Source organism: Herpailurus yagouaroundi, unplaced genomic scaffold (assembly GCF_014898765.1).
Source record: "Herpailurus yagouaroundi ecotype Mexico unplaced genomic scaffold, PumYag 29, whole genome shotgun sequence".
Taxonomy (NCBI): Eukaryota; Metazoa; Chordata; class Mammalia; order Carnivora; family Felidae; genus Herpailurus; species Herpailurus yagouaroundi.
In genome coordinates this window covers 94,791,372-94,816,765 of record NW_024412377.1, presented here as the reverse complement: position 1 = coordinate 94,816,765, position 25,394 = coordinate 94,791,372, and the positions used below count along the sequence as shown (strand labels likewise).

At 34.5% G+C, this 25,394-nt stretch overlaps 1 protein-coding gene across 4 annotated transcripts in view; it reads right to left on the bottom strand.

Annotated features, from left to right (window-relative positions):
* Positions 1-25,394, bottom strand: part of SSBP2 (single stranded DNA binding protein 2) — a 316,842-nt gene that overhangs the window by 174,246 nt on the left and 117,202 nt on the right. For all 4 annotated transcript variants that reach the window (XM_040449499.1, XM_040449505.1, XM_040449513.1 and 1 more), the window contains exon 4: positions 24,221-24,305. In XM_040449499.1, the coding sequence (XP_040305433.1) occupies positions 24,221-24,305 (85 nt within the window). The remainder of the gene's footprint in view (positions 1-24,220; positions 24,306-25,394) is intronic.

The window sequence follows — 25,394 nt, the reverse complement described above, 5'->3', positions numbered from 1 at the left end:
CACAACTAGTTGCTGGAGTAATTCAGTGCAACTTGTGTGACCCTACTAAGAAAGGGCTCTTGGAAGCTTAAATTTGAAATCCTCCAGACTTCCTCCTGTGAGCCTTTTGCTTTTTCTTCCATCCTTCCCTTGCCTTTTTTTTTTTCTTTATAAGTTTTGCTATAATAATTATATCAGCAAGTGTGGCTATATGCTGAGTTCTGTGAATCTTTCTAGTAACTCACTGTATTTCCGGGGGTTCCTGGGGCCCCCTGCCCCAGGTTATTACTATATTTTGTCTCATTTCCATTAAATGTATGAATATTTCATTCTTAATACAAGTAAAGTAGTAATTGCATTTTGATCCTTCTCGTTTGTGATTAAGGTTGTTTGAGGTTCTTCGTAAGAGTATGAGCAAAAGAGAAATATTTTAGTATAATAACTAAACCATATTTAGAAAAGAAGAAAATTTAAATAAGATGTGTGTACATATGAGGGGAAAAATACTGCTTGAAATAGAATAAACTGAAAAGTGAGTTGCAAAAAGGGTTCAAGGTAATGGAAGGAAACGAAGGAAACCTGGAACAACATTTTCTATGAAGAAGAAAGCAGTGGTAGAGGGAGATGCCGAATCCAGTGATTCTCTGTGTTTGCCACCATAGTGGTGCAGAACATGTTGGTTGTTAAGTCCCTATGAAGGATGATTACTGACATCTGAAGTGCAAGTAGATGAGTACTTAGTAAATACTTGTTAACCAAGCTCAATCTTCTCCTAAAATAGCCATGGAGTCACCAAGTTTTCCAAAAAAAAATTATGAATAAATGAGATAGTCTTTTCAAAGAAGTTTTTAAAAAACAACTAATGACAAGATGCCTAGAAACTTTACAACAAACTTATTAGAAACAAAAAAGAAATAAGATCACATATCAAAAATTCAGAGCTTCAAAAAAATCAAATGGTAGCAAATGAACTTTTACGTGGACAACTAACAGTTGAAAAAGATCTTTAACGGTAAAAAGTTATAATTTGAGATAAGAAAATTCTGACCACAAAGAAAAACAGGGAAGTCTATGTAATAGAGCATGAGAGGTTCAAATTAGAAGTTAGTTAAAACAAAAAAACAATTCAAGCTCTTACCATGCCTTTAACCAATAATAAAAAGTTCTTTAAATAAATCAAAAACAGGAAGTCAGATAGATTATAGCTGGTCCACTTAATCTTGGTAAAAATAAACGCACTCATGAGTAGAAATTATATAGGAAAAGGCAATAATAAAAATCACAATTTGCATAGATTTTTACATTTCTCAGAGATCATTTACACACCATAGTCATTTGAGTAGTAAAACAATCCTGTAAGAGTAGTGAACATTTTAACATCCCTTTCTAAAAGTTAAAAAAAGAGGTTCATCTGGATAAGTGATTGATGTCAGATGAATCAATAAAAGAAGGGCTTATATTAGGGCCTGGATTTCTCTACTTCTTAAAAATGAGATTTTCCTTTCCCCACCAATGTATTTAAAACTGTGTCTCTCAGAAGAGGACTTAGAGATATGTTTGGAATGAGGAGGGAAGTGTTGCAAGGAGGAATTATCAGGCTCTTGCCAGAGATTTAAAAGGAATGTATCAGAAGGAAAATCAAAGTGGTAATTAACTGTGGATCTTTCAGGTCATATGTGTAATCCAGTAAGTACTGTAAGTGATGCAGTTTAATAGTGATTATGTATTGAGGGACCTACTCATATGCTTTCCACATAAGATGTAGAAAGCTGGAAACAGTATTGTTTCCAACCTCATCACACACAAACAAAAAAGGCAGTTAATCTACAAATTTTCTTGAGCCCCTAAGAGAGCTCATCTAAGTAAGACAGACACCTCCAAGGAGAAACAGGACGTGAGCACTTGGCTACCTGAAGCAGATGACAGATGGAATACAGGCTGATAAGGACTCAGCTAAAATTTCTAACAAACTGCTAAAGGCTGAGTGTGAACCAGCATGAGAATAGAGAATCCCTGGGAGCCAGAAACATCAGGGGAATGAATGCTCATGTACTCAATAAGTCTTCTCACAGTCCTCAGAGGGCAAAAAAAGTTGGGGGGGAAGAAGAGATTGGAGAGACCTCCCTCAAATAAGAGGCCTGGAGGACGGGAAAAGCAGCTACTGTGAAAAAAGCACAAAGTCCCACTTAGTCCCTCTCCCCTCAAAAAAGAAAAAACCTGAAACTAAGGATGAAAGGTCAAAAACCCCTGTAGCCCTCAGGGCACAGGTGAAGAGTCAAGCTGAAGGAAAAGAACAGAAAAAAAGCCCTACATCCCTGGAGGGAGAGGAAGAAAAAAACATCTGGAATTTACTACTAGTGGTCCTCCACCACTGGGATAAGACAGGATTGCTCACAATGTGACACCCAAGACACTCAGGGAAACAACCTTCCAGTAACACTGAGGCTGACTCAGAACAAAGCATGTCACCCCATGTCCTATACTGCCAGGCCAGTAATTATCAAGTAACAAATAAAGAGTCTACTTCTAGGGGAGGTTCCAGATAGTAACAAGAGACCCTGTGTAAGACTCAGAAACAAATTAAAGATTTTGGGGTGAAGATAGACCAGATATTGGGTTAAACCCTTGAGCAAACCAGCCTCTATTCTGAACACAAAATAATGCTAGAGAAATCTGAAGCCCACAGTGCACTGATACCAAAGCAACAACAAAACCCGACCCCAGCAAAACCCCTGACTATATTAACTTAACTGCTCTCCCCATACATGAAAGGACTAGGAAAAAAAGAGCATGTCAATTTTTAAGCAGAATGAAATTTATCTCAGTCTCCACTGTCCTAGACAAGATATTTAGCTTTCAGTCAAAAAGTACAAGCCATATGAAAAAAGAAGGAAAAAAAAAAAAAGCACATGTCAACCAACAAAGAAATAAATTGATATGAGAAAGTTAGTGGCATTATCAGGCAAGAAATTTAAAGTATCTGTGATTAATATGTTAATATATTCCAGTGTAAAAAGGTTGACCAAAAGCCAGAACAAATGGAAAATTTCAGTAGAGATGGAAACTATAAAAGAAAACCAAATCAAATTAAATCAAAAGATGGAAATAAAAACACGGTAACAGAGATAAAGGCTGCCTTTGACAAACTCATCAGTAAGCTCAACACAGTGAGGAAATCATCAGTCAACCTGAAAATAAGTAAATAAAAATCACTCACCGTGAAACACAGAGTAAACTAAAAAAAACAAAACAAAACAAAACAAAAAAAACCACACAATTAAAAAAATAAAAAACACAAGTATGAATAAAAAAAAGAACAGATCATTCAAGTACTATGTGACAATATAAAAGTGTAACACACCCGTAAGGAAAAGAGGTAAAAAAGATTACAGAAAAAAATATTTGAAGATATTTGAATAGCTGACAACTTTTCATAATTAGTAAAATGTAACAAAACACAGATTCGACTTGCTCAGAAAGCATCAAGTAGGATCAGTATCATACATAGATGTATTATATTAAAATCCCATAATAAATAAATATATATATATATATATATATATATATATATATATATATATATATAGATGGCATCTAGGAAAAAAAGGAATTACAACAAACTTCTGATAATAATTTGCCATACAGAAGATAATGGAGTGATATCTTTTATTACAGAGGTATAAAATATCACAGTGGAGACCAGCCATCCTCACTACACTCTATCCAAATTCCTCAACGAAGGAATCCAGCAGCATAACAAAAGCTCTACACCATTATGTTCCTGGTATAATTTTGTTACACAGACACAGGAAGTGAAAAAACAGTCTGTACATCCCTACCTCTAGTTTTGTTTCCTCCAACCCACCCTGATACCTGAGTGGACTTTTTGTGTGTGTGTTTCAGAATTTAAAAAGAAAAAAAAAAAGGTGTATTTATTTATTTTGAGAAAGAAAGTAAGTGCACATGTGCATGTGCACCCGAGTCACAGGAGAGGCAGAGAGGGTGAGAGAGAATCTAAGCAGGTTTCATGTGGTCAGCATGGAGTCTGATGCGGGGCTCTATCTCAGGAACTGTGAGATCATGACCTAAGCTGAGATCAAAAGTCAGGTGCTTAGGGTGTCTGGGTGGCTCAGTTGGTTGAGCATCCGACTTCGGCTCAGGTCATGATCTCGCAGTTCATGAGTTTGAGCCCCATGTCGGGCTCTGTGCTGACAGCTCAGAGCCTGGAGCCTGCTTCAGATTCTCTGTGTGTCTCTCTCTCTGCCCCTTCCCCACTCATGCTCTGTCTCTCTCTGTCTCTCAAAAATGAATTTAAAAAAAAAAAAAAAAAAAAAAGAGTCTGGTCAAACCCTACTTAGATCCTTAATCACAAAAACTGTAACCTCTCCTTCATGAGAAATGCAAAGAAATCTGACTGTCTTTATTCTCTAAACATGTATAGTACCAAGCAGTAACCTGGTATTAACACCACTGCTCTTACTCTTCTGAGGAGAGTAAATCTTAAATCATCTGAAAGATCCAGGACCCCACAGTGGGGTTGCCATTTGGGAATGTATGGCAAAGGGAGTGCCTGATAACCTGACATCTGAAGGTGAGCTTTTGCCAATGGGACCACCGTTAGGAGAAGGGGAAGATGCCTAACCTCTTTTTGCCCAGGCCAAAAATTCCAGGCTAATGATGTTATTCGCCAGTTATATCATTAAAGGTTTTATGATGAGTCCAGTTACATCATTTTTACTTTATTCAAGACTGAAAGGAGTAAGTTTCTATTTCCCCCCTATTCTTCAATAAAAACACTTTTAACAAAAACAAATGAACATAATTTTTAGACCAGAAGGGCCTTTTCACAGGGATGCTGAAAATATTAAATTTTATTGTTTAACTTCTAGGACAAGTCACCAAGACGTCATAGCATTTTGCTTACAAACAATAGACAGTGAATGGTCAAAGCCTGTAGATATCATGGAGGGTGGGGAAGGAAAGAGAAAGGGAAAGAGAGAGAGAGAGAGAGAGAGAGAGAGAGAGAGAGAGAGAGAGAGAGAATGAATGAATAGGCCTGCCTCTGGTTCAGGAGAGGATTTTTCCAAGGACAAAAACTTTTCTACAGGCTGTGTCTTTCACTTATTCTCTCAATTCATCCCAAAATGCTCTATCAAAATTCAGGTAGATATCCCTGCTTTTTAATCACCATCAAATATGCACTACATTCTAGGCACCGTAGTAGGCAGTGAGGAGACAGAGGAGAATATGATCTCAATTTTTCTGCACTCATGAAACTTAGCCAGTTCTAATCTCCTCCAAAGCTCCTCCTGAAAGCCTTCTGTCAACTGTGCAGGCTAGGTTTTTAAGCCCATCCCCCAAATGTTTCCATAATATGCTGTTTATTTTTTTTGCCAGAGCACATTTTATTGTCAATCATCTTTTGACTTATGTCCCCTATGAGACAGAAGCTCTTTAAACACTGGGGCTCTGTTTTATTTCCATATCTTCATCACTAAGGATTGTGTCTGGCAAGGTCAATAAATATATTTTTAATTAAAGAAGGAACAAATTTTTTTAAAAGTGTTGAGATGGTCTGCCTTTTTAAAAATAAAAGATATAGATTAGATGCTGGAAATCTAAGATAAACCACATGTAATAATTTTTAGATATTTCTATCATGGATCACAAATAATGCATAACATATACTAAGGAACTACAAAGTTAAAGATCCTACGTGTATCTTAGTTAGAAAATAAAATCCACACCAATGTTCTATAACAATTTAAGCATTGTTATAAATAATTCAGAATCACAGGAAAAGACTGTAAGGAACAGCTGAGTATATGAGACAGGAAAAAGGAAGGGAGAAACCAGATATAATCTAGTAATCACAAATTTAAAAAGGAAAAATACTAAATTCCTTACAAATTATTTTGCCTATTTTTCTTACCATAGCAACAAAATAGTATAGTAGAATAGACATTAGACTAGTACAGAAAGGCAATTCTCTCCTTCAGAAATGCTTTCCTTATAACTTTTCAAACTCTGACTAAATATGCTAAACAATAGAAAATAAAAAATATCAACATTTAGGGTATACATATTTAAAATATAAAAGCAAAAGGCATTACACTATTATTGAGTCTTTCTACAAACTTGACCGCAACAAATTAAGTATTTATATCAGTGTTTTTTGCTTAAATGGGGTGGGAGGGGCACGAGCAAGGGAGGGGCAGAGAGAGAAGACAGAGAATGAATCCCAAGCAGGCTCTGTGCTGTCAGCATGGAGACCCACGTGGGGCTCAAACTCACAAACTGTGAGATCATGACCTGAGCAGAAATCAAGAGCTGGACACTCAACTGAGTCACCCAGGCACCCTAGGCTGATAGAATTCTTTTAAAAAGCTTTATAGGTTTCTTATGTTTCAAAAACATATTTTATAAGCCCACTCATTCAGGCAAATGCTATGCCCACAGATGTCACTGAAATAAGTCCTTCTGTACCTTGGGCCCTCTGTGAGGCTGCTGTGGGACAAGGTCCTGAAGATTCTTGGAAGCCCTTTTGTTTACCAGAGAAAAACTGGAAGTTGTGCCATTAAGATTCCTGAAAGGTTTTTTTTTTGTGTCTAAGAGAATCTATGAGGGCCGCCTCAAATTTTTCTGAGATCTTAAAAAAGGTTTTATCGTTACACTTTAGTTTCATTTTTACCTTGAGACCACATTTTCCAAACTTTGCTCTGGATTTGATCTTCATTCTTAGGCCCTTTGAGAACCTTTGCAGGTTGGAAAAACTTTCCTGAGCCCTTTACACTTCCTCCAAATTCTGCTTGAAAAAAAGAATTTCTTTTTTAACTCCTCTCTCCCCATCCACATTTCATAAGGTATAGCTAAAAGAAACAGTTGAAAACACTTTGGACATTCTTTATCATACCCTCCTTTGCCAGATGCATCAGTTCACTAAGTACACTTTCTATTTTCCATGTTACCATAGGTGGACAGTTTTCCTAAACTTTCTGCCACTAGATAACAAAGATATTCTTATTTCCAGTTTCAAATAATATTGGCATTACTTTCTTTCAAGCCCTCATAGTCTCCATGAATTTATCTCAAGTTTCATGATTTCTTGTCCACCCACCAGCTGATACTATGTCCTTTTCTTTTTGTTACAGTAGCACCCCACGTCCAGATACTAAGTACTATTCTCATTATCTATTGCTGTATAACAAACCTTCCCAAAGTTAGTAGCAGATAAAATAACAACTTTTTTATTATGCTCATGGGTTATGTTGTTCAGAACTTTGGACAGTGAACAGTAGAAATGGCCATCTCTACAGACTCTGGGATATCTGTGCCTCAGCTGGGAAAACTGAAACAGCTAAGGACTTCTTCATTAATGGCTTCTTCACTAATGGCTCTTCCTCAGATGACTGGAAGGTAGAGACACTGCTAATCTTGGGACTGCATTTCTTATAGAATGGTGATACAGCTTTAAGAGGGAGCATCCTGAGAAGCAACGGCTGAAAAGCAAGAATTCCAAGATACCAAAGCAAAAGATGCAAGACTTCTTCTGACCTAGCCTCAGAAGTCACATAGCATCACTTCCCTCATATTTTACTGATTACAAGCAAGTCACTAAGGTCAGCTCAGATTCAAGGGAAAGGAAATTGGACTCCACCTCTTGATGGAAGAGTGGCAAGGTCACAAGCAGAAGAATATGGGGGATGGGAGATACTGTCACCATCTTTGAAAAATGTAAAAAGTCACAATGGATATGAAAAGATTGATCAGGCTCAAGAGGAAAAGGTTGAGGCTTCAACCAGTAACAGCTCTCCTGAAATGATAACAATATGTACAATAAAAACAAAACTACAATCATTTCTCAAAAAACTTAAAAACTAGAAATTATGACAATTATTTGTTATTGGGTTCACCATTTAACATAAAAACATAAAAATTTTATTAGTTAAATTTTATGAAAACACTTCTGTGGCCTCTATACTATCATTCTGAAAAAGTATATACAATGAACATATACAAATAAGGCTCTAAGTGTTCTTCTGAATAGCTTAATGTTATTAAACAATTTACACAAAATTTGAACCTAGTAATGAAAATATGTATATCCCATCATTCAAAATAATTTACCACGTTGCACATGAGGAAAAAATCATGTTTGGTTTTTTGTTTGCCTGGTGTTTTTGTTTGTTTTTTTAAGTAAGCTCTACACCCAATGTGGGGCTTGAACTCACAACCTTGAGATCAAGAGTCACATGCTCTACTGACTGAGTGAGGCAAGCACTCCAAAACATGTACTGTAAAGTATAAAAGATGAGTGGACTATTGAAAAAATATAATTTACTAATATTTTCTCTGTCCAGAAACACTACGTATCTACCAGAATCACAATTCATCAATAAGATGGCCATTATCTTAATACTCACAATGATCACAATTATTTTATGTATCATTAGGAAGACAGAAAAATACTGCCAGATAATTAGATCATGGCATGAAACTCTCTTAGTTGTTCATGAGATGCATATCCATTTCAGAGCTGTTTAAAAACACATGTATTTACGGGGCGCCTGGGTGGTGCAGTCGGTTAAGCATCCGACTTCAGCCAGGTCACGATCTCGCGGTCCGTGAGTTCGAGCCCCGCGTCGGGCTCTGGGCTGATGGCTCAGAGCCTGGAGCCTGTTTCCGATTCTGTGTCTCCCTCTCTCTCTGCCCCTCGCCCATTCATGCTCTGTCTCTCTCTGTCCCAAAAATAAATAAACGTTGGAAAAAAAAAATTAAAAAAAAAAAACAAACACATGTATTTTTTTAAAGACATTAATGTTTAAAGATGGTGCTCATTGACTTAATAGGAAGGATGCTATTATATAAAACCTTCACAATTCAACTGATCATGAGTATAAATGTTGTGATATTTCTACTTGTTTTTGCATAGTGTGTTGATATAACAAAAAACAAGATTTTTCTTGATAAATCACTTGACTTATAACCTGAGAAGAAATTCTTAAATTTTAGATACATTCTTAATACATCATCAAATAAGTTTGATAAAATGTGGTATCGTTTGTACTGATCTTATTCAAGTAATATCAGGAAAATCCATGAGAAAAACAGCTTTAAAATTAGAAGGGGAGAGGAGTTTTCTAAAATTATTGGAAATGACTAGCAGGCAGGAAGTTACAGATTGTCTTTTTCATTCTGAAAATTGTTAGATGCTCCAAAGACAAAATCTTTTCTATTTTTTTTTTTTTTCTGAGCACAGGGCATAGGTATGGTAAATTAAACTCTATAAACTAAATGTCAAATATAAACATGGTACATTAGTTTGCATAGTCTTGCTTATATTTTCAGTAAGCCAAATAAATAAATTTGGCCACAAGGCTACCATAATTTCAAATCTAGGTAAAGTGGTAACAAAGGCCTTAAACACTAAATATTTTAATTCATAATACAAAACAAAATATCTCAACAGCTTTAAAATTTAAATATTTCATACAGATACGCACTGATGATCAGATCTTTTTAATGACATCACTGAATATACAAGATATTATAAAATACATTGTAGGGATGCATGGGTGGCTCAGTCAGTTAAGCATCCAACTCTTGATTTTCAGTTCAGGTCATGATCTCACGGTCCTGAGATCGAGCCTCATGTCAGGCTCCATGCTGGGTGTGGAACCTGCTTGGGATTCTCCCTCTCCCTCTGCCCCTCCCCTGCTTAGGCATGTGCACACACTCACGCTCTCTCTCTCAAGAATATATGTATATGTATGTATATACATACATATAGTAAATAATATATATATATATTATTTCTCATTGAAAATGAAAATATTAACTGAGAAATCTAACAGTATCTCCTCCAATCTTTCAAAATGATAAAAATGTACTTTTTACTTATCTTTTAATATTCTGGACCAGGTTAATTAAAGGGCATTTTTGGGGTACCTGGGTGTCTCAGTCGGTTGAATGTCCAGCTCTTGGTTTCAGCTCAGGTCTGATTTCACAATTCCTGGGCCCCACCTGGGCTCCACACTGCCAGTGAGAAGCCTACTTGGAATAATCTCCCTCCTCTTTCTGCCCCTCCCCAACTTGTGCCCATGCTCTCTGTCAAAATAAATCAATAAACTAAAAAAAATAAAATAAAATAAAGAGCATTTTTTTCTCCACTTAAAATGAAAAGATACAAAGATCTCATGTGATAAGAATTTTAAGTATTTTTTTTTTATTTTTTTTCAACGTTTTTTATTTATTTTTGGGACAGAGAGAAACAGAGCATGAATGGGGGAGGGGCAGAGAGAGAGGGAGACACAGAATCGGAAACAGGCTCCAGGCTCTGAGCCATCAGCCCAGAGCCTGACGCGGGGCTCGAACTCACGGACCGCGAGATCGTGACCTGGCTGAAGTCGGACGCTTAACCGACTGCGCCACCCAGGCGCCCCAAGAATTTTAAGTATTTTAAATGAATCTGATCACTATTTACCTATATATTTGAATTAATGGGCTGAATTTTTTTTTCTCATTAGAACATTAGTTTAATATATAAATTAACCTTTGACTTTCAGAGCTTTCCTAAATATCAAGGTCTTATCCTTGATTCCTATTCTCTTCCTTTCTCTAATTTTCATTATGTAGAATTAAATCTTCTAAAAAATATTTTATTAAGTAGAATTTGTATTTCGTGTTATTTATTTTAAAAGGTGATCCTCCCTCAGAAGATTCTTTAACAACAAAAAAAACAAAAAACACAACTTCCTCCTTTTAAATAAAAAATTACAAAAATAAAAACCTTAAATTGAATTACCTTATGAATTAACTCTGACTCAACTCATTGATTCTCCAAAACAGAAAGACAGCTCTTATATTTTTATTCTTGACAGCACCACTAGAGTAAAGTAAGTATCTATCTACTTATACTTTACTCAAGGGAAAAATATGCACAATTTTTTCTCTACAAATATTTAAGAACAAGATCTATTATTCCTTCTTTGAATTTCTAATTAATTTCTATTATTGGGTAAAAATTAATTAATTAACTAACTAATTAAAAGGGCTTTAGCGAAATTGCAGTCTTTAAAAAGTCCTCATTTTTTAAAAAATCCAAATTAAGTAAATCAACTCTATTTCCCTAAACACCTCCCATTATTGCTATTTTAGTCTTTTGATATGAGTAAGGTAAGCAACAGCTGCTTTTGTTCCAGATAGATATTAAAAGCCCATGAGAATGACATACACATTTAAATTACAGAAAACTATATATAATTATCACTTCTTAAATTTCGTAAAAGAAGAAAAAAAATTCTACTGGCTCTTTTTTACTTCAAAGAAAATTACTGAGATAAATTTTTTGTTTGTTTTAATTCAGCCTTGCTATGACTTTAACTCTAAAAGTTTTTAAAAAGAATAAGGGAAAATATTTTAAGCTAATAATCTGATTCAAAAGAAAATCAGAACGCAGACAGCCTATCTCACATTTTAAATATATAATGTGGACAATTTACCTACGTTGGAATAGTTAGGAAAGTCCTCATTGAACAGGCAGAATTTTACTTGTACGATTTGTTATGCAAAGGATTTAAGAGGATACCCTATCTTTTTCCATGGGTAGAAACTGCTTAAGTTTACCAATGTTTAATAGAATTCAAATTTGGAAAAGAAGCCCAGGAGTTTGATTCAGAGAATGTCTGGGAAACAATCGGAACAGGAAGGTTCCTAAGCAAGAGGAATCATTTTTGTTCTAGAAACAAGCATCTCTCAGATAAGAAAGAGGCCTCAGTATATGATCTAACTGGATGCACCACTTTGACACAGGAAAATATAGGAGCTGGTCAAGAGCAAGTGAAGATGGTAATAAAAAGCAGAAAGTTTCCCTCAGTAACACTGCCAAGAAACTGAAGAAACTAATACCAAACATTCATTGAAAACACAAAAGCCTAGTTTCTCTCACCAGCAGAATTAGCCTGGAAGTCTCAGCAAGTGAACAAGTTGATGGAAAACTAAGTGTTAGGCAGCTGAAGGGGCAGGAAAAGAACCTTGAGGGACGGTCAGCTAGCAAAGTGCCCTCCTTATTCATTGCGCCCTCCAGGAGAGACCACTTAGAAAGTGAGAGGTTTCCAAGCACACCACAAGTTCTAAAGGACCAGGCAGAGGTGCCAGCTCAAACCTACCTTGGTCTGAACTTGAGCTCTCAACCAATCAAGACAGGAGTTAGGTAAGAATGATTCCCAAATAGGAGACTTAAAATGCCCCACCCACTCCACTCCCCCACCCCACCAGCCCCTCAAGTAAGTAAATGTAAATAAATAATCTCACTGGGAATGTGGACATGGAGATGAAACCAAGTAACTTCTATTTATATTTCAAACATAAAATCCTGCTGAGATTCCCAATTCTCTGCAAACTTCCCAGTGTTCATATTGTTACTTTATGTATGTCTCTGTAGTGAATAAAATTAAAATCCTAGACATAAAGAAAGGAGTAGGCCCTGTGGAAGGAAAAACTGACAAAGGAAAATTGTGAAAAAGATCAAAGGTTATGTTTATCGTCTGGAAAAGATAAGAAGAGTACATAGGAAGATGACCTGTGATAGGATAGGTTTACAGATTTAATTTATAGCAAGCTCCCAATGTCCTTTCACAAGAATATCCCAGGTTAGAGAAAAAGGGAAAGAAGATAGTCTAGTGTATGGGGCTATCTATTGACGAGATTTGCACAAGGAAAACATCCCCATAATTTCTAATACACATTAAAGTGTCCTATTGTAAGCAATACAGAAGTCATTTTTGATATCTAAAGATTTCCCATTTCTCTTAGTATTTGGGCTTTTGTCCATAATAAAAATTATAATATGAATTCAGCTCTGAAATATTTTCCTTTATTTTCTCTTTTCATATCTATCTCAGAGCTGACAAACCAAGGATAATGATGATAGGAGGGCTAAGATAAGGTGATGCGGAAGATAAGATAATGACCAAGGAAAAGCAAGAAAAAGGAATATTGAATGGGTCATTTATGAGCAGTACAATGTTCCCATGGAAGTAGGGCACTTCGTTTATAAATAGCATGCCTCAAGAATTTAGATTCCTTCATCAAATATTGAGTACCAATTAAGTATAAGACACTAGACTACAAAATTGAACATGATATATTTTTACAGCCTATATGTTTACTTCCCTTAGGTATGAGAACTTTTACATTGCTCTCAATAAGCAATTCAATACATGATTGCTAAAACAAAGTTGTAATGAAGAAAGAGAGCTAACATATAGAGATTTCCCTATTAATCTAAGTTTCAAAAACTTCTGGAAAAAGTAAGTCATGGATCATTTAAGTCCATTTAGTTTTCCTCCTAAATCTGAATCTACTTCTCCCCCTATACAATACATGACTGCTTTCTAAAATGAAATTGTGGCCTATAAAGATCATTCAGGCATTGACAATGCTTGAGTCTTAAGTCTTGCTTCAAAAACCATAAACAGCTTTTGAATATCTTAGGAACTCAACATAGTACATTAATACCAAACAAATTTTATTAGTTGCCCTAGAGTTCAAATTAGAAGTACCTGAACTAGTGAACAGATCTGAGAAATTTCCTGGGCTATATAGAACACACCAGGCAAGCTATCTAAGTGAGTCTACCCTTAGTGTGATAAGTGTTTACCTTTCACTGAGTGGTACTTTCCCCTTGTCTTAATGTTAGCTCCTTCCTTCCTATCACCCCCTAAATGTGGGCTTTTTTTTTTTTTAAATAAATTTCCATCCCCAGGCCTCAATTCTTTTTCTTTTTTTTAATGCTTATTTATTTTTGAGAGAAAGAGAGAGAACAAGATGGGAAAGGGCAGAGAGAGGGAGACAGAGGATCCGAAGCAAGAGAGCTCGATGTGGCGCTCAAACTCACAAACTGTGAGCCCAGGCCTCAATTCTTAACTCACCTTTTTTCTCTCATTATTAAACCCATTCTTATAGCTGAATACACTTTCTCTATGTTCTTCCTTCCAAATTTCAGATTTCTGCTAATGGCATCACAAAGTCCATCGGTAGTGTTGACTACAAATTTAAAAAATTTTTATGTCTTCCTTGATTCTTGTAACTCTTATTATCCTTCATTTTCATCTCTCGTTTTCTTTTTTTTTTTTTTTAATTTTTTTTTTCAACGTTTTATTTATTTTTGGGACAGAGAGAGACAGAGCATGAACGGGGGAGGGGCAGAGAGAGATGGAGACACAGAATCGGAAACAGGCTCCAGGCTCTGAGCCATCAGCCCAGAGCCTGATGCGGGGCTCGAACTCACAGACCGCGAGATCGTGACCTGGCTGAAGTCGGACGCTCAACCGACTGCGCCACCCAGGCGCCCCTCATCTCTCATTTTCAATTTCAATTGCTGCTACCCTCATTCGAAGGCTTTTCAGCTCTTACCAAGACTGTTAGGAAAGCCTCTCCCCAGTTTTCACCTTTAGTCCTTTCCCTTTCTTCAGTTCCTCTCACACAATGCCCTCATATTAATCGTCCTAAAATATAATTTACTATTTTTTGAATATGCTCAAAAAATGATTCTCCATTGCAGGCATAACAAAAGTTTCATCTAGTATAGTTGAAATAGTTATCAGTGAATATTTGGAAAACCTGAGTTTTCCTCACAAAACCTTGCTCAACTTTTAAACAATGGCATATCATTTACTTCTCTGGGTACCAAATTCCCTATCTAGTAAAATAAGTAGGTTGGACCAAATAAGCATTTTCAAACTCTTTTATTTTAAATTGTTGGACTGTTTTGGGTTCTGACACTGGCAATATATAAAAAATAAAGAGACACAGAGATAGAGAGACAGAGATACTTATTTAAGAGTCTTACCAAGAACCCATAAGGAAGAGTTCTTGAACCCTGCAGGGGGTAAAGGAAGACAGATGCAGAAACAGCTGTGAAAGGCTGTTGTGACATGATAAAGACTTGAACTTAAGCATCTGCAGTGAGATTAGAGAGGAGAAGACATGCATAAGGAATGTTTAGGCAATAGATTTGACTGGTTTGGATGACTAGTCAAGGACAAAGGAGAACAATCACCGGGATTAAAAAAAGATTCATTTATGGCATGCGTAATGACTTAAATGGAGATTCATTCCATTTAATTAGAAAGAGAAAATTGAAAGAAATGGGAAAGGAGAACTAAACTGCTTCAGTTAAAACAGAAGAGGCCAAGAGCCTCTCCTTCTCACCTCTAGGCCAAGAGTCTGGGAAACTCAACATAAAAGCAATGGCAGGATAATTTCATAGTGTTCTCACAGTTTTAAAATTTTACTATCTGTTAGTTAAGCATTAATCCTGTGTTTGATTTTTCTACTCCATAGTCAAACAGCTCTGCTTACTATTCCCTAAGTACACCTTATATTTTCTCTGTTTCTCTGATATACCCTCTCACACACATCTCTTCTCATCCAAATCCTAGTTGTCATTCAAAAGTCAGCGCACATTCAGATTATTTAAACTCATACAGTATAACAGGTGTTATCTATATTATACTCATAACAACTCATGATATATAGCTCATATACCTGTCCAAATTATGAATCCCTAGAGAGAGAAATATTTATGTCTCTGCCTCTTACACAGCCTCAAAGTAACTTGTATATAAATGGGTTCTCAAAAAAGAGTTAATAAAGAAATGCCAGAATGATTCTAAGTTATAGCTACCAAAATCACTCGTCTCAGTGATAATTCTGCATAGAATTACACTGATGAATAGTTGTACACCTTTCTTCTTTAAAAATCTAGATATTTTAATGTATCACTATCTATCTATGTATCTATCTATCTATCTATCTATCTATCTATCTATCTATCTATTATTGAGAGCGAGCGAGCGACCAGGGGAAAGGGGCAGAGGGAGAGGGACAGAACCCAAAGTATACTTCATGCACAGCACAGAGCCCGATGCAGGGCTCAGTCCCACAACCCTGGGATCATGATCTGAGATGAAATCAAGAGTCAGATGCTCAACTGACTGAGCCACCCAGGCATTCCAAAATACCACACATTTTAAAGTTAAAGTTTGACTTTCATAAGAAAAATCATAAAAACCACTTAAAAAATATCTGTACCTTCTTTTTGAAGAGATTGTGACAATTTCCTTTTAGAAAGTTCAAAGATTTAGAAGTTAGCATCTAAACTTTGACAACTGACAACATCTATCTACTGTGGCTGGCTGCAAATAACTCCCTATATTATAATAGTTGTTTGTGGTTTTAAACCCAAGAGACAGAGTAAAGTATCAGGTCATATTTATGTGGGGGGGGGGCCCCGGAAGCCCTTTATACTCAAAATAAATGGAATCAAATGTATAAATATTTCATGAAGTCTGAAAACAGATAACACATTCTTATTCATACAAAATAGCATGTCACATCATTATAGCCCTGCCCATTAATTCTTGGCTAAGTAACTATTTTTTTTTTATAATTTCTAGTATATATTCAAAGATACAACACCTAAATTTGTGAGGCACTTATTTTTTTACAAAAGAGATGTGGACCCCTAACCTCACTACCAATGCCCACAAAATCCAAGAAATACAATAATAATTAAAAACTAGATTGGGGTAAACATGATTTTTTCCAGTATTTTTAATTTTTTTCCCTCTTATCAAAGGAAAAAGGAATAAAAACAAGGTAAGACTTTCATAAAGTTGTATTAAGTTGTCTACAAAATACAGCAATTTTGGGGAGGACTTTTTTTGTTGTTGTGTAAAGATTTAATTTTTAAGTAATTGCTACACCCAACATGAGGCTGGAACTCACAACCCCAAGACCAAGAGTCACACACTCTACCAACTGAGTCGGCCAGATGCCCCCCAAAATATACCAATTTTAAATCAAGTCATGTAACATATAAACAGAAAACAAAGTGGCTACAGCATTATTACACTACAAATCTAAAGTATTTAGACACATTTTGTTTTTCCTTTTAAAAACCTCTAAAATAACTTATTTCATATGACTTTTAAATTTATGAATTTCATATCTCTAATAGTACATTAGAATTATATATTATTTTTGAGAGAGTATCCTATTTCTACCAGTTTTGCTTTTATGTTATTACTCTATGGCAACATAATCACAGGTAGTATAATATCAGCATCAAAAATAGTAAAGAAGGGGCACCTGGGTGGCTCAGTCAGTTAAGTGTCTGACTTCAGCTCAGGTCATGATCCCGTGCTTAGTGGATTCAAGCCCCAAATCAGGCTCTGTCCTGACAGCATGGAGCGTACTTGGAATTTTCTTTCTCTCTCTCTCTCTCTCTCCCTCCCTCCCTCCCTCCCTCTCTGCCCCTTCCCTGCTTGTGCTCTCTGTTTCAAAATAAATAAATATCTAAAAAAAAAAAGATGAAATTCCTTTAAACCATATACTTTGAAAAAATAAATTATTTTTCACAATGAAACAAGCTGTCAATAAAGTCATACTTATTATGTTTATCTCTTTTCCATATTAGTTTCTCCATTTATTTCTTTAAGGATTTTGTACTAACTATCTAATGCTAGAAATTACGGTTAAAAATTTTTTTAAGTTTATTTATTTATTTTGAGGGGGTGTAGGGGCTGACAGAGAGGGAGAGAGAGAATCCCAAGCAGGTTCCCCATTGTCAGTGCTGAGCTCAATGCCAGGCTTGACTCAGGGCTTAATCTCATGAACCATGAGATCACTACCTGAGCCGAAATCAAGAGTCCGACGCTTAACCAACTGAGCCACCCATGTTATAAAATATTTTTAAGTAGAATTCTTCCAAAATGCCTATACTTTTTTTGCTTGACTCCTATTATTCATGTCTTCTATCAAATGACTGACATAACATATTGCCCTACAGGAAATCCCCAGGATCAAAAGAAATAAGAAACATAGCTGATATAGTTATCTGCAGTACTTTGAAGCCACCCAGAAGCATTCCTAGGCACAGTGACAAGCTGGGATTACAGACACACAGATACCACATGTAAAGTGGTAGACGTGCTTCTTTAAATGGACACAGCTTACACAAAAACAAAAACAAAAATAAACAACTTACCTTATGCTAGAAAGAATATAAGGTGGTTTATAAAGTTTACACATTGCAAAAGAAATTAAACTAGATCCTATCAGAAATGAAAACAATGGTAGAAACAAGACAGCATATAAGGTGAAAAGTGAACCTGTTGAGGTGAACAAATGTGTATATACTGACTGATAAACATTAATACACACCTACAACAGTTTTTATTATCTTAATGGATTTTAAATGTAAGTTTATTTGTTCCTATCCTATTGAGAACTCTCGTTTAAGGGTGCCTGGGTGGCTCAGGTGGCTAAGCATCCGACTGTGGCTCAGGTCATGATCTCACGGTTCGTGAGTTCAAGCACCCCATGAGGCTCTGTGCTGACAGCTCAGAGCCTGGAGCCTGCTTCAGGTTCTGTGCCTCCCTCTCTCCCTGCCCCTCCTCTACCCATGTTCTGACACTCTCTCTTTCTCAAAAAAAAAAAAAAAAAAAAAAGAATAAACATTAAAACAACAACAACTCTACTTTATACTGTGTAGGAGAATCATAGCCTAATGTGATACATTAATTTGAGCAGGTACTAATTACAGCTACTATACACTGAAAACAACCCCCATCCGATGTTATGTGTACTTGCCATCTCTCTCCATAGTCTTAAATACACATTCTGACTGATCTAACAATCTAAGACTATAACATGTTTCTCCATGTAATTTACTACTTGACATTTCAAACTTCTTGAGAAAAGATCTCTTTCACTAGATGGTAGCCCATGAGAATAGGGATTGTATCTATTTTGTTCAAGCTAGATTCCCTAGTGCCGTGCCTCCTGAGATATAAAGGCTTTGCTACCTGCTTTGATTCATTTGTTATGTCTTTATAGATTACTGTCTTATCTAAATTTGTTTTGAAATACAAAATGAATAAAGGTAGTATTAAATGACCTTCCTAAAACTACATATCCAGTTACATTGAACTAAAAAATAACAAAAACTTCTTAGATAATATTTTATTTAATCATTCATTTATGTAAACACCACACATTATTTGAACATCTCATGTCAGGCACCATGCCGGGCACAGGGGATGAAAAAGACAAGACAAAGCCTCCTCCCTGAGAAAGCTCACCAATCATTAGAGAAAACATTCCATTATAAAAATCTAATATACAGGAATATCAGGGAGGTACACAGAAGATGTTATCATAGCAAAGGGTGTACTTAACTCTCTGCAATAGTTTTTTTTCTTTTTAGAAAAATGTATTTTTTTAATTGAAGTATAACTGATATATAATATATTAGTTTCAGGTGTGCAAAATGGTGATTTGACATTTATATACATTACAAAATGGTTACCATAAGTGTAGTTACTATCTGTCACCATACAAAGTTATTATAAAATTATTGACTATATTCACTGTTATACTTTCTACAGAAGTATTTTCCTATATAATATATGATTATCTGCAAAAACAATTTTCATAAGGTATGATAAAAACATTCCCCTATTGTTTTATTTACATAATATTACATGTTGTGTATCATTTTTTAAAAGTATCCTATCATGACAAACCTATAACATAATCCTTTCTAGATGTTATAAACATTCTCTTAGGTAAGAATACAAAAATCAGCATCATGTTATCAACAATCATAACTTAAGCCTACAACTTTATCTGAACATTTGAACAACTTAAAACCTCTCCAGTCTACCAGACTTACAGACTACTATATTCTGTTAACATTTATCGAACTATCTATTATTTGACAGACCCGAGGGAAAAACAAATCGAATACTGTGCTCTCCAAGAGCTCATTGTAATAATGTGATTTCATTACCACCACACTAAAGCAATGATATATTTTGGCTCTATCACTGCTTTAGGACAATTAAGGAATCTTCATTCATACCAGAGAACTAAAATTATAATCACTGTATACATTTCTCATTAAGTTTAATAGTATATATTGATACTTTTTTAGGAAATGAATGAAATTAGAAACGAATTGTTAAATAAAACAACTCTATGTTAATCTGAAGCACAAAAAAAATCTAGTAAATATTAATTAATTCCACGTAAAAGCATTGCCTGTGATTTCAGAGTAAAACAGAAACATACTAATGGGGAGAAAAGAAAAGCTAGTTCAATAAACATTACAAGTTAGCATGTATTAGTTTTAATCATGTGAGGTGACGGCTTACTTTTAATGATAATATTGTAGCATCTAATAATAATTTTACAGCTCAGATAAACCTAGTTTTCACTCAGGATAAAAATTACAGTACCAAGTTAGTTATCTCCCAGTCATGTGGCAAAATAATGGCTCCATAGTAAAATGTCTATACCCTCTCATATGATAAATTCCTAATTATTAAACTTTCCTCCAGCATTTCTGATCTTATTTTCCACTCCCCTCTAGAAAATCAACAGGTAGACATAACTTCACACTATCTACCATAGCAGAGAAGAAACAGATTTGTTTGGAGATCATCACTGTATTTTCCTGCCATCAGTTCTCAAAGAGGAACCTTAGCAATACCCGTAAATACATTGGAAAATACTGTGTTTATTCCTTTCTAAAGTTAATTACCTTAACTATATTATAATATCTTGCTATTTTAACATTTTTCAAAATTACAAATATAGAAAAAATACAAAATAAATGTATGGCATTTTTATGAAATATTATAAAGCAAGCACATGGTTATTATAAATTAATCATCACCATGGTCAGGCAAAATAGAATTTTGCCAAATATCTCAAAAGCCTTTTCCATGAGCCCCATCCCAATCATAACCTCTTCCCATTTCCCATATTCTAACTTGTATAATAATCATTTCCTTGTGTTTTCTCTTTGTCACCCAAAAGTGCATGCCTGTACACTATTTACTGTTGATTTCCAAATGTGTCATTATTTTACAAATAGCACTGCATATAGATGCTAAATATTTAATACATTTTAAATATAAATCCAAGAAGATCAAGGTTTTACTCATCTTAAATGTTTTATTTTGTTTTCACTTTTTCTCACAGGAAGTATGAACAGGTAATTTTTTGAGGGAAAGGGTATGAACATTGCATCAATGATCACTTGGCAAATAAAATAATAGAGTGACAAAAATCCATATTCTAAAGAGGTCAAAAAACAACCCCCCACCAAAAAAATATTAAATAAAAGCCAAAAATGTTTCTGGGATAATAATTACCAAAAAAAGAGTTTATTAAAAGTTATACAATGGCCTAAAAGTTACATCTATTCAGTTTATAGATCATATGTACACATACATATGTATGTGTATATGTGCACATACAAAAAGCAAAAGTCTTTCATAAATGCCTACAGCATTTAAAAACACAGAACCACCTCAAATATGTGATATTTTACTAAATTAGTTATTTTCTAATTTCGAAGAGACATTGTAAGGTAGTCACTGAAAGGTAAAAGTTTCTCTGTTTTAAAATAAATTTCCCGAATATAAAATTAACTGTAAGTATTTGGAAAATACAGAAAGTATTTTGCATAATCCCAATATCAAAAGGTAATCATTTTTAACAATTTAGGCTGTTTTTTAATTAAAAAGATTATTCATTATTCACCTCATTATGCCTCTATCATTTCTTTTAAAAAAGTAGTCTATTTTTCATTATCCATTATCAATCATATAAACAAAGACTATAAAGTAACAAGACTATTTTTTAAACATATGAGAATTTATGCATGCAAGTACTTTTTTATTCTAAAGATGAAGCTCTTGAACAAAATATTTTCAGAATGCTCCTTTGAGAGCTACCTTGAAAGGCAGTAGGTATACATATTAATTACTATTACAGAAATGGTCCCATCATGAACTCTAATAAAGAAATACAGAATTCTAGAATTTTGCCACAATCTTATTGTTTGTTCCTGTTTCCCATTTTCTTCCCTGAGTCTTTCAAATTTCTATATCTGCACATTAAACATGAATTGTGTTGATTATTTTCAGAAACTATCTACTATTAAGAAGTCAGGAAATCCTACTCATGAAAATTACCATAAAATTATGCTACAAAAAATGTATTTCTAAAAATCCAATTATAACATAAAATTATGTAAGTCAACCTCTTCACAAACCTTCATTTAAAAGACAATTTTGGAGACATATTATCACTGAAACTAAATTGGCTTAAAGGTATAATAAAAATGCTGCCTAAAATAAATCAAATCTCTTAAAACTAATATTTAAGATAAAATTAGAAAACATCTGATAAAGCATGTGCTAATATTCATAATGAATTATAAAATCCAAATACTTAATTTTTTTCTAAACTACATTTTTTAGGACCAAATTACATGCTAAGGGATTATTCTTCCTTGAAAATCTATTCTACTTTCAATTGTACTTCTAGCCAATGCTCATGCTCAAAAACTTTGGAATTTTAAGTGAGTTTCTAAAGCTAACAAGTGTGAATATTCTCTGAAATACTGAAAATGCCTCATGAATGCAAAATTAATAGGACAATGATGATGAGGATGATGATGAGGAAGAGGTAGAGGAGGAGGCTATGACAATGATGATTTATCTAATGCTTCTAAGACATGCTAAATTAGTTCAGTATTCCCTGTAAGATCTCTATGGTAAACAGTAGGGTGCATTTTTCTATACAATGGAATTTTGAAAAATTATTTACATAATTAATTCCTTAAAATGTAGATTCACAAATATTATTGTCCTTTGGAGTAGAATACTGGCACTATCGAATGCCATCTACTTGTCAAAATTATTGGGTATTTCAAAAAGGTTTTCCATGAATGGCAGGTCAAAGCTAGACATGTCTTTTTGGTGTAGGAGATAGATGAGATGCAAGTATCCCACTCTAGCCAGATTCCTTATCATCATCATGGTTGGATCTCTGCTCTACTTTCTGCCATAAATACTGTGTCCTAGATTCTGCCTTACCTGGATTTTCTCTACATTTTCTTTACATGCAAAAGCATCCGTTTCACTCACTCACCCAAGAGCTATTGTTTGGTACGGAGCAAGCTTTATGAATACAATCAATGTCAGATGAGGCAAGCACAGGCAGTCACTTTAATCGGCTTAGTACACAGTTAAAGTATTACACAGTCCCTGCCAGATGCCCAAACTTTCCCTTCTCTTCAGCCTGCACACTGTTCCTAGTGCTACTTTTAGGGCTGTAATTCTCCTGGCTGTTTCAACGCTTTAGTCTGAGACTGAAGTATGTCATTTGGAAGAACAAAGTCTTTTTCCCTTTTGAGTCCTGGTTTTGGTTTTTAAGGCTATTCACACAGAATGATGTCCCCCTTCTACCAAGTAAACAAATAACAAATAACCCTCTGGTTAAGTTTTAGGTAGTTACCATCAGATATCTCCTCAGGTTCCAGCCCCATTTCCACCTCCTCCAAGCTAAGGACATTGGGTTTCCTTCCTCCCAAACTCAAGATGTCCTTCCTTTATGGTCAATTCTACAAACAGTATTTCCCCAGACCCGTCACAATACTATCTTATTCTTAAATGCAATTTTTCCCTAAAAAAAAAAAAATTTTGTTTTTTCCCCCCTCCTATTTTCTACAATTCTACTTCCTAATATCATCAACTCTCTAAAATCACATTTGCAGTTATTCTAACAAAATTCTCAATATACATCACTTAGCCAGGGACAATCTACTGTCCTCCACTCAGAATTAAAAAATTAAAAAAAGATTTAAAAATCACATTTTCATTTTTGCATAGCATCTTTTGCTGTTTCCCTTAATTCACAATAAGTTTTAGTTGTAGAAATTAATTCAGTATAAAGGATAGTTCTGATATGTAACCGAAAGGTATAAAAAAGAAGAAAATAGTATCTTTATGTATTTTTTAAATCTTATGTGCAAAAGAGAAACTTATCATTTGTAGTATTCTCATGACTCCTTTTGTAAAATAAAGAATTACTACTTCATTTTTATAAATCTGAAATTTCACAAATCAGGCATGCTTAAAGATAAAAAAATACGTTTAACAACTCGGAATTAAGACTAACCTTGTATCTTAAGCTTTTCAACAAGACAAACACTCATTTGTATTTCGCTTTAAAGTTATAACTCTAATTTTTAAGAAAAAAATAACACCCAGTTTCTTAAAACCAAAGAAAAAGAATAGATGGTCCAATGAATTTTTCAAGAGTAGTGGTTAAAAAGAAAACTAACAATATAACTTAGTTCAATTAAACATTAACTCACATAATCATGGAAGGCTTTTGCTTCACTTGAATGCTCACATGTTTCCCGTCTTTCTGGAGCTGCACAGTAGAGATCCCAAAATACACTAAAAAAGTAATTATGGTAACATTAAGAAAAGCAGATAACACCAAATGAGAGATCAAAATTCCAAAAATAGAAGACATGTATTACTCTTTATACAAAATGTGTTTTCTTCTTCAGGACAAATGTTTCTATGAAAGATTTAAATCAAGCAGGGTTCTTCCTGCAATAACATCTTTCAGAAATAGCTATGTTTCAGAAATGCTAAGATTTTTTTCTAAAAAAAAATTAAAACATCTTTTAAATTGTCATTTTAAATTATCTGTTTATATAGCTTAAACACATGATTGAAATAATTACAATGCCTTTCACAGCTTCCCCATTAAAAAAAAACAGTAAATAATATCCTAATTTAATCATTAAGGAATAAAGTGACACATTATTTTTTTTCAAGGTAATTTTGTTTTCCAATTACCAGGCCAATATCCTGACCATTTAATCACACTGTTCAAACAAATACATTTTCCTAAAATATTCTTTTTGTCCTTGCAATTACCAAAATAGGTTAGTAATTTTGAAAATTCAAAAAATCCATGGTCTCTTTTTTCCCCTCCTATTCAAAAACAATGGGAATAAGTAAGGTGGGACTGGTTGGGAAAAATAATTATACTGCTTACAAAATTATGTCTCTGATCATCCTTCCATCAATGAAATTAACAATGAGCATGAGCAAAGGATTCAAATTCAGGAAAGCAAATATCTAGAAACACTGGCAACAAAGTCAATTATACTGATCAACAGAAATCTTTTTTTATTATACATTTCCCACTCTACAGAAATGGAAAATAGACTAATCAATTGGTTAAGAGCACAGGTTTTGGAACAGGACACTTCTCAGAAGCCAGCTCTGTAAATTAATTACTAGCTCAAATTGCTTAAACAGATCGGAAACACAATTTCCTCCTTTCTATCAAGAGGATTGTTTCTATAAAATGGGATTGTTGAGAAAATTAAATTATATAACATAAATCCAGCATCTGACAGAGTAAGCATATTATCAATAATATAATCAACACTATGATTAGCTTGCATTAAAGTTTAAAATGCATACATATTGTTAGGACTATCAACAATAGCCAAAGTATGAAAAGAG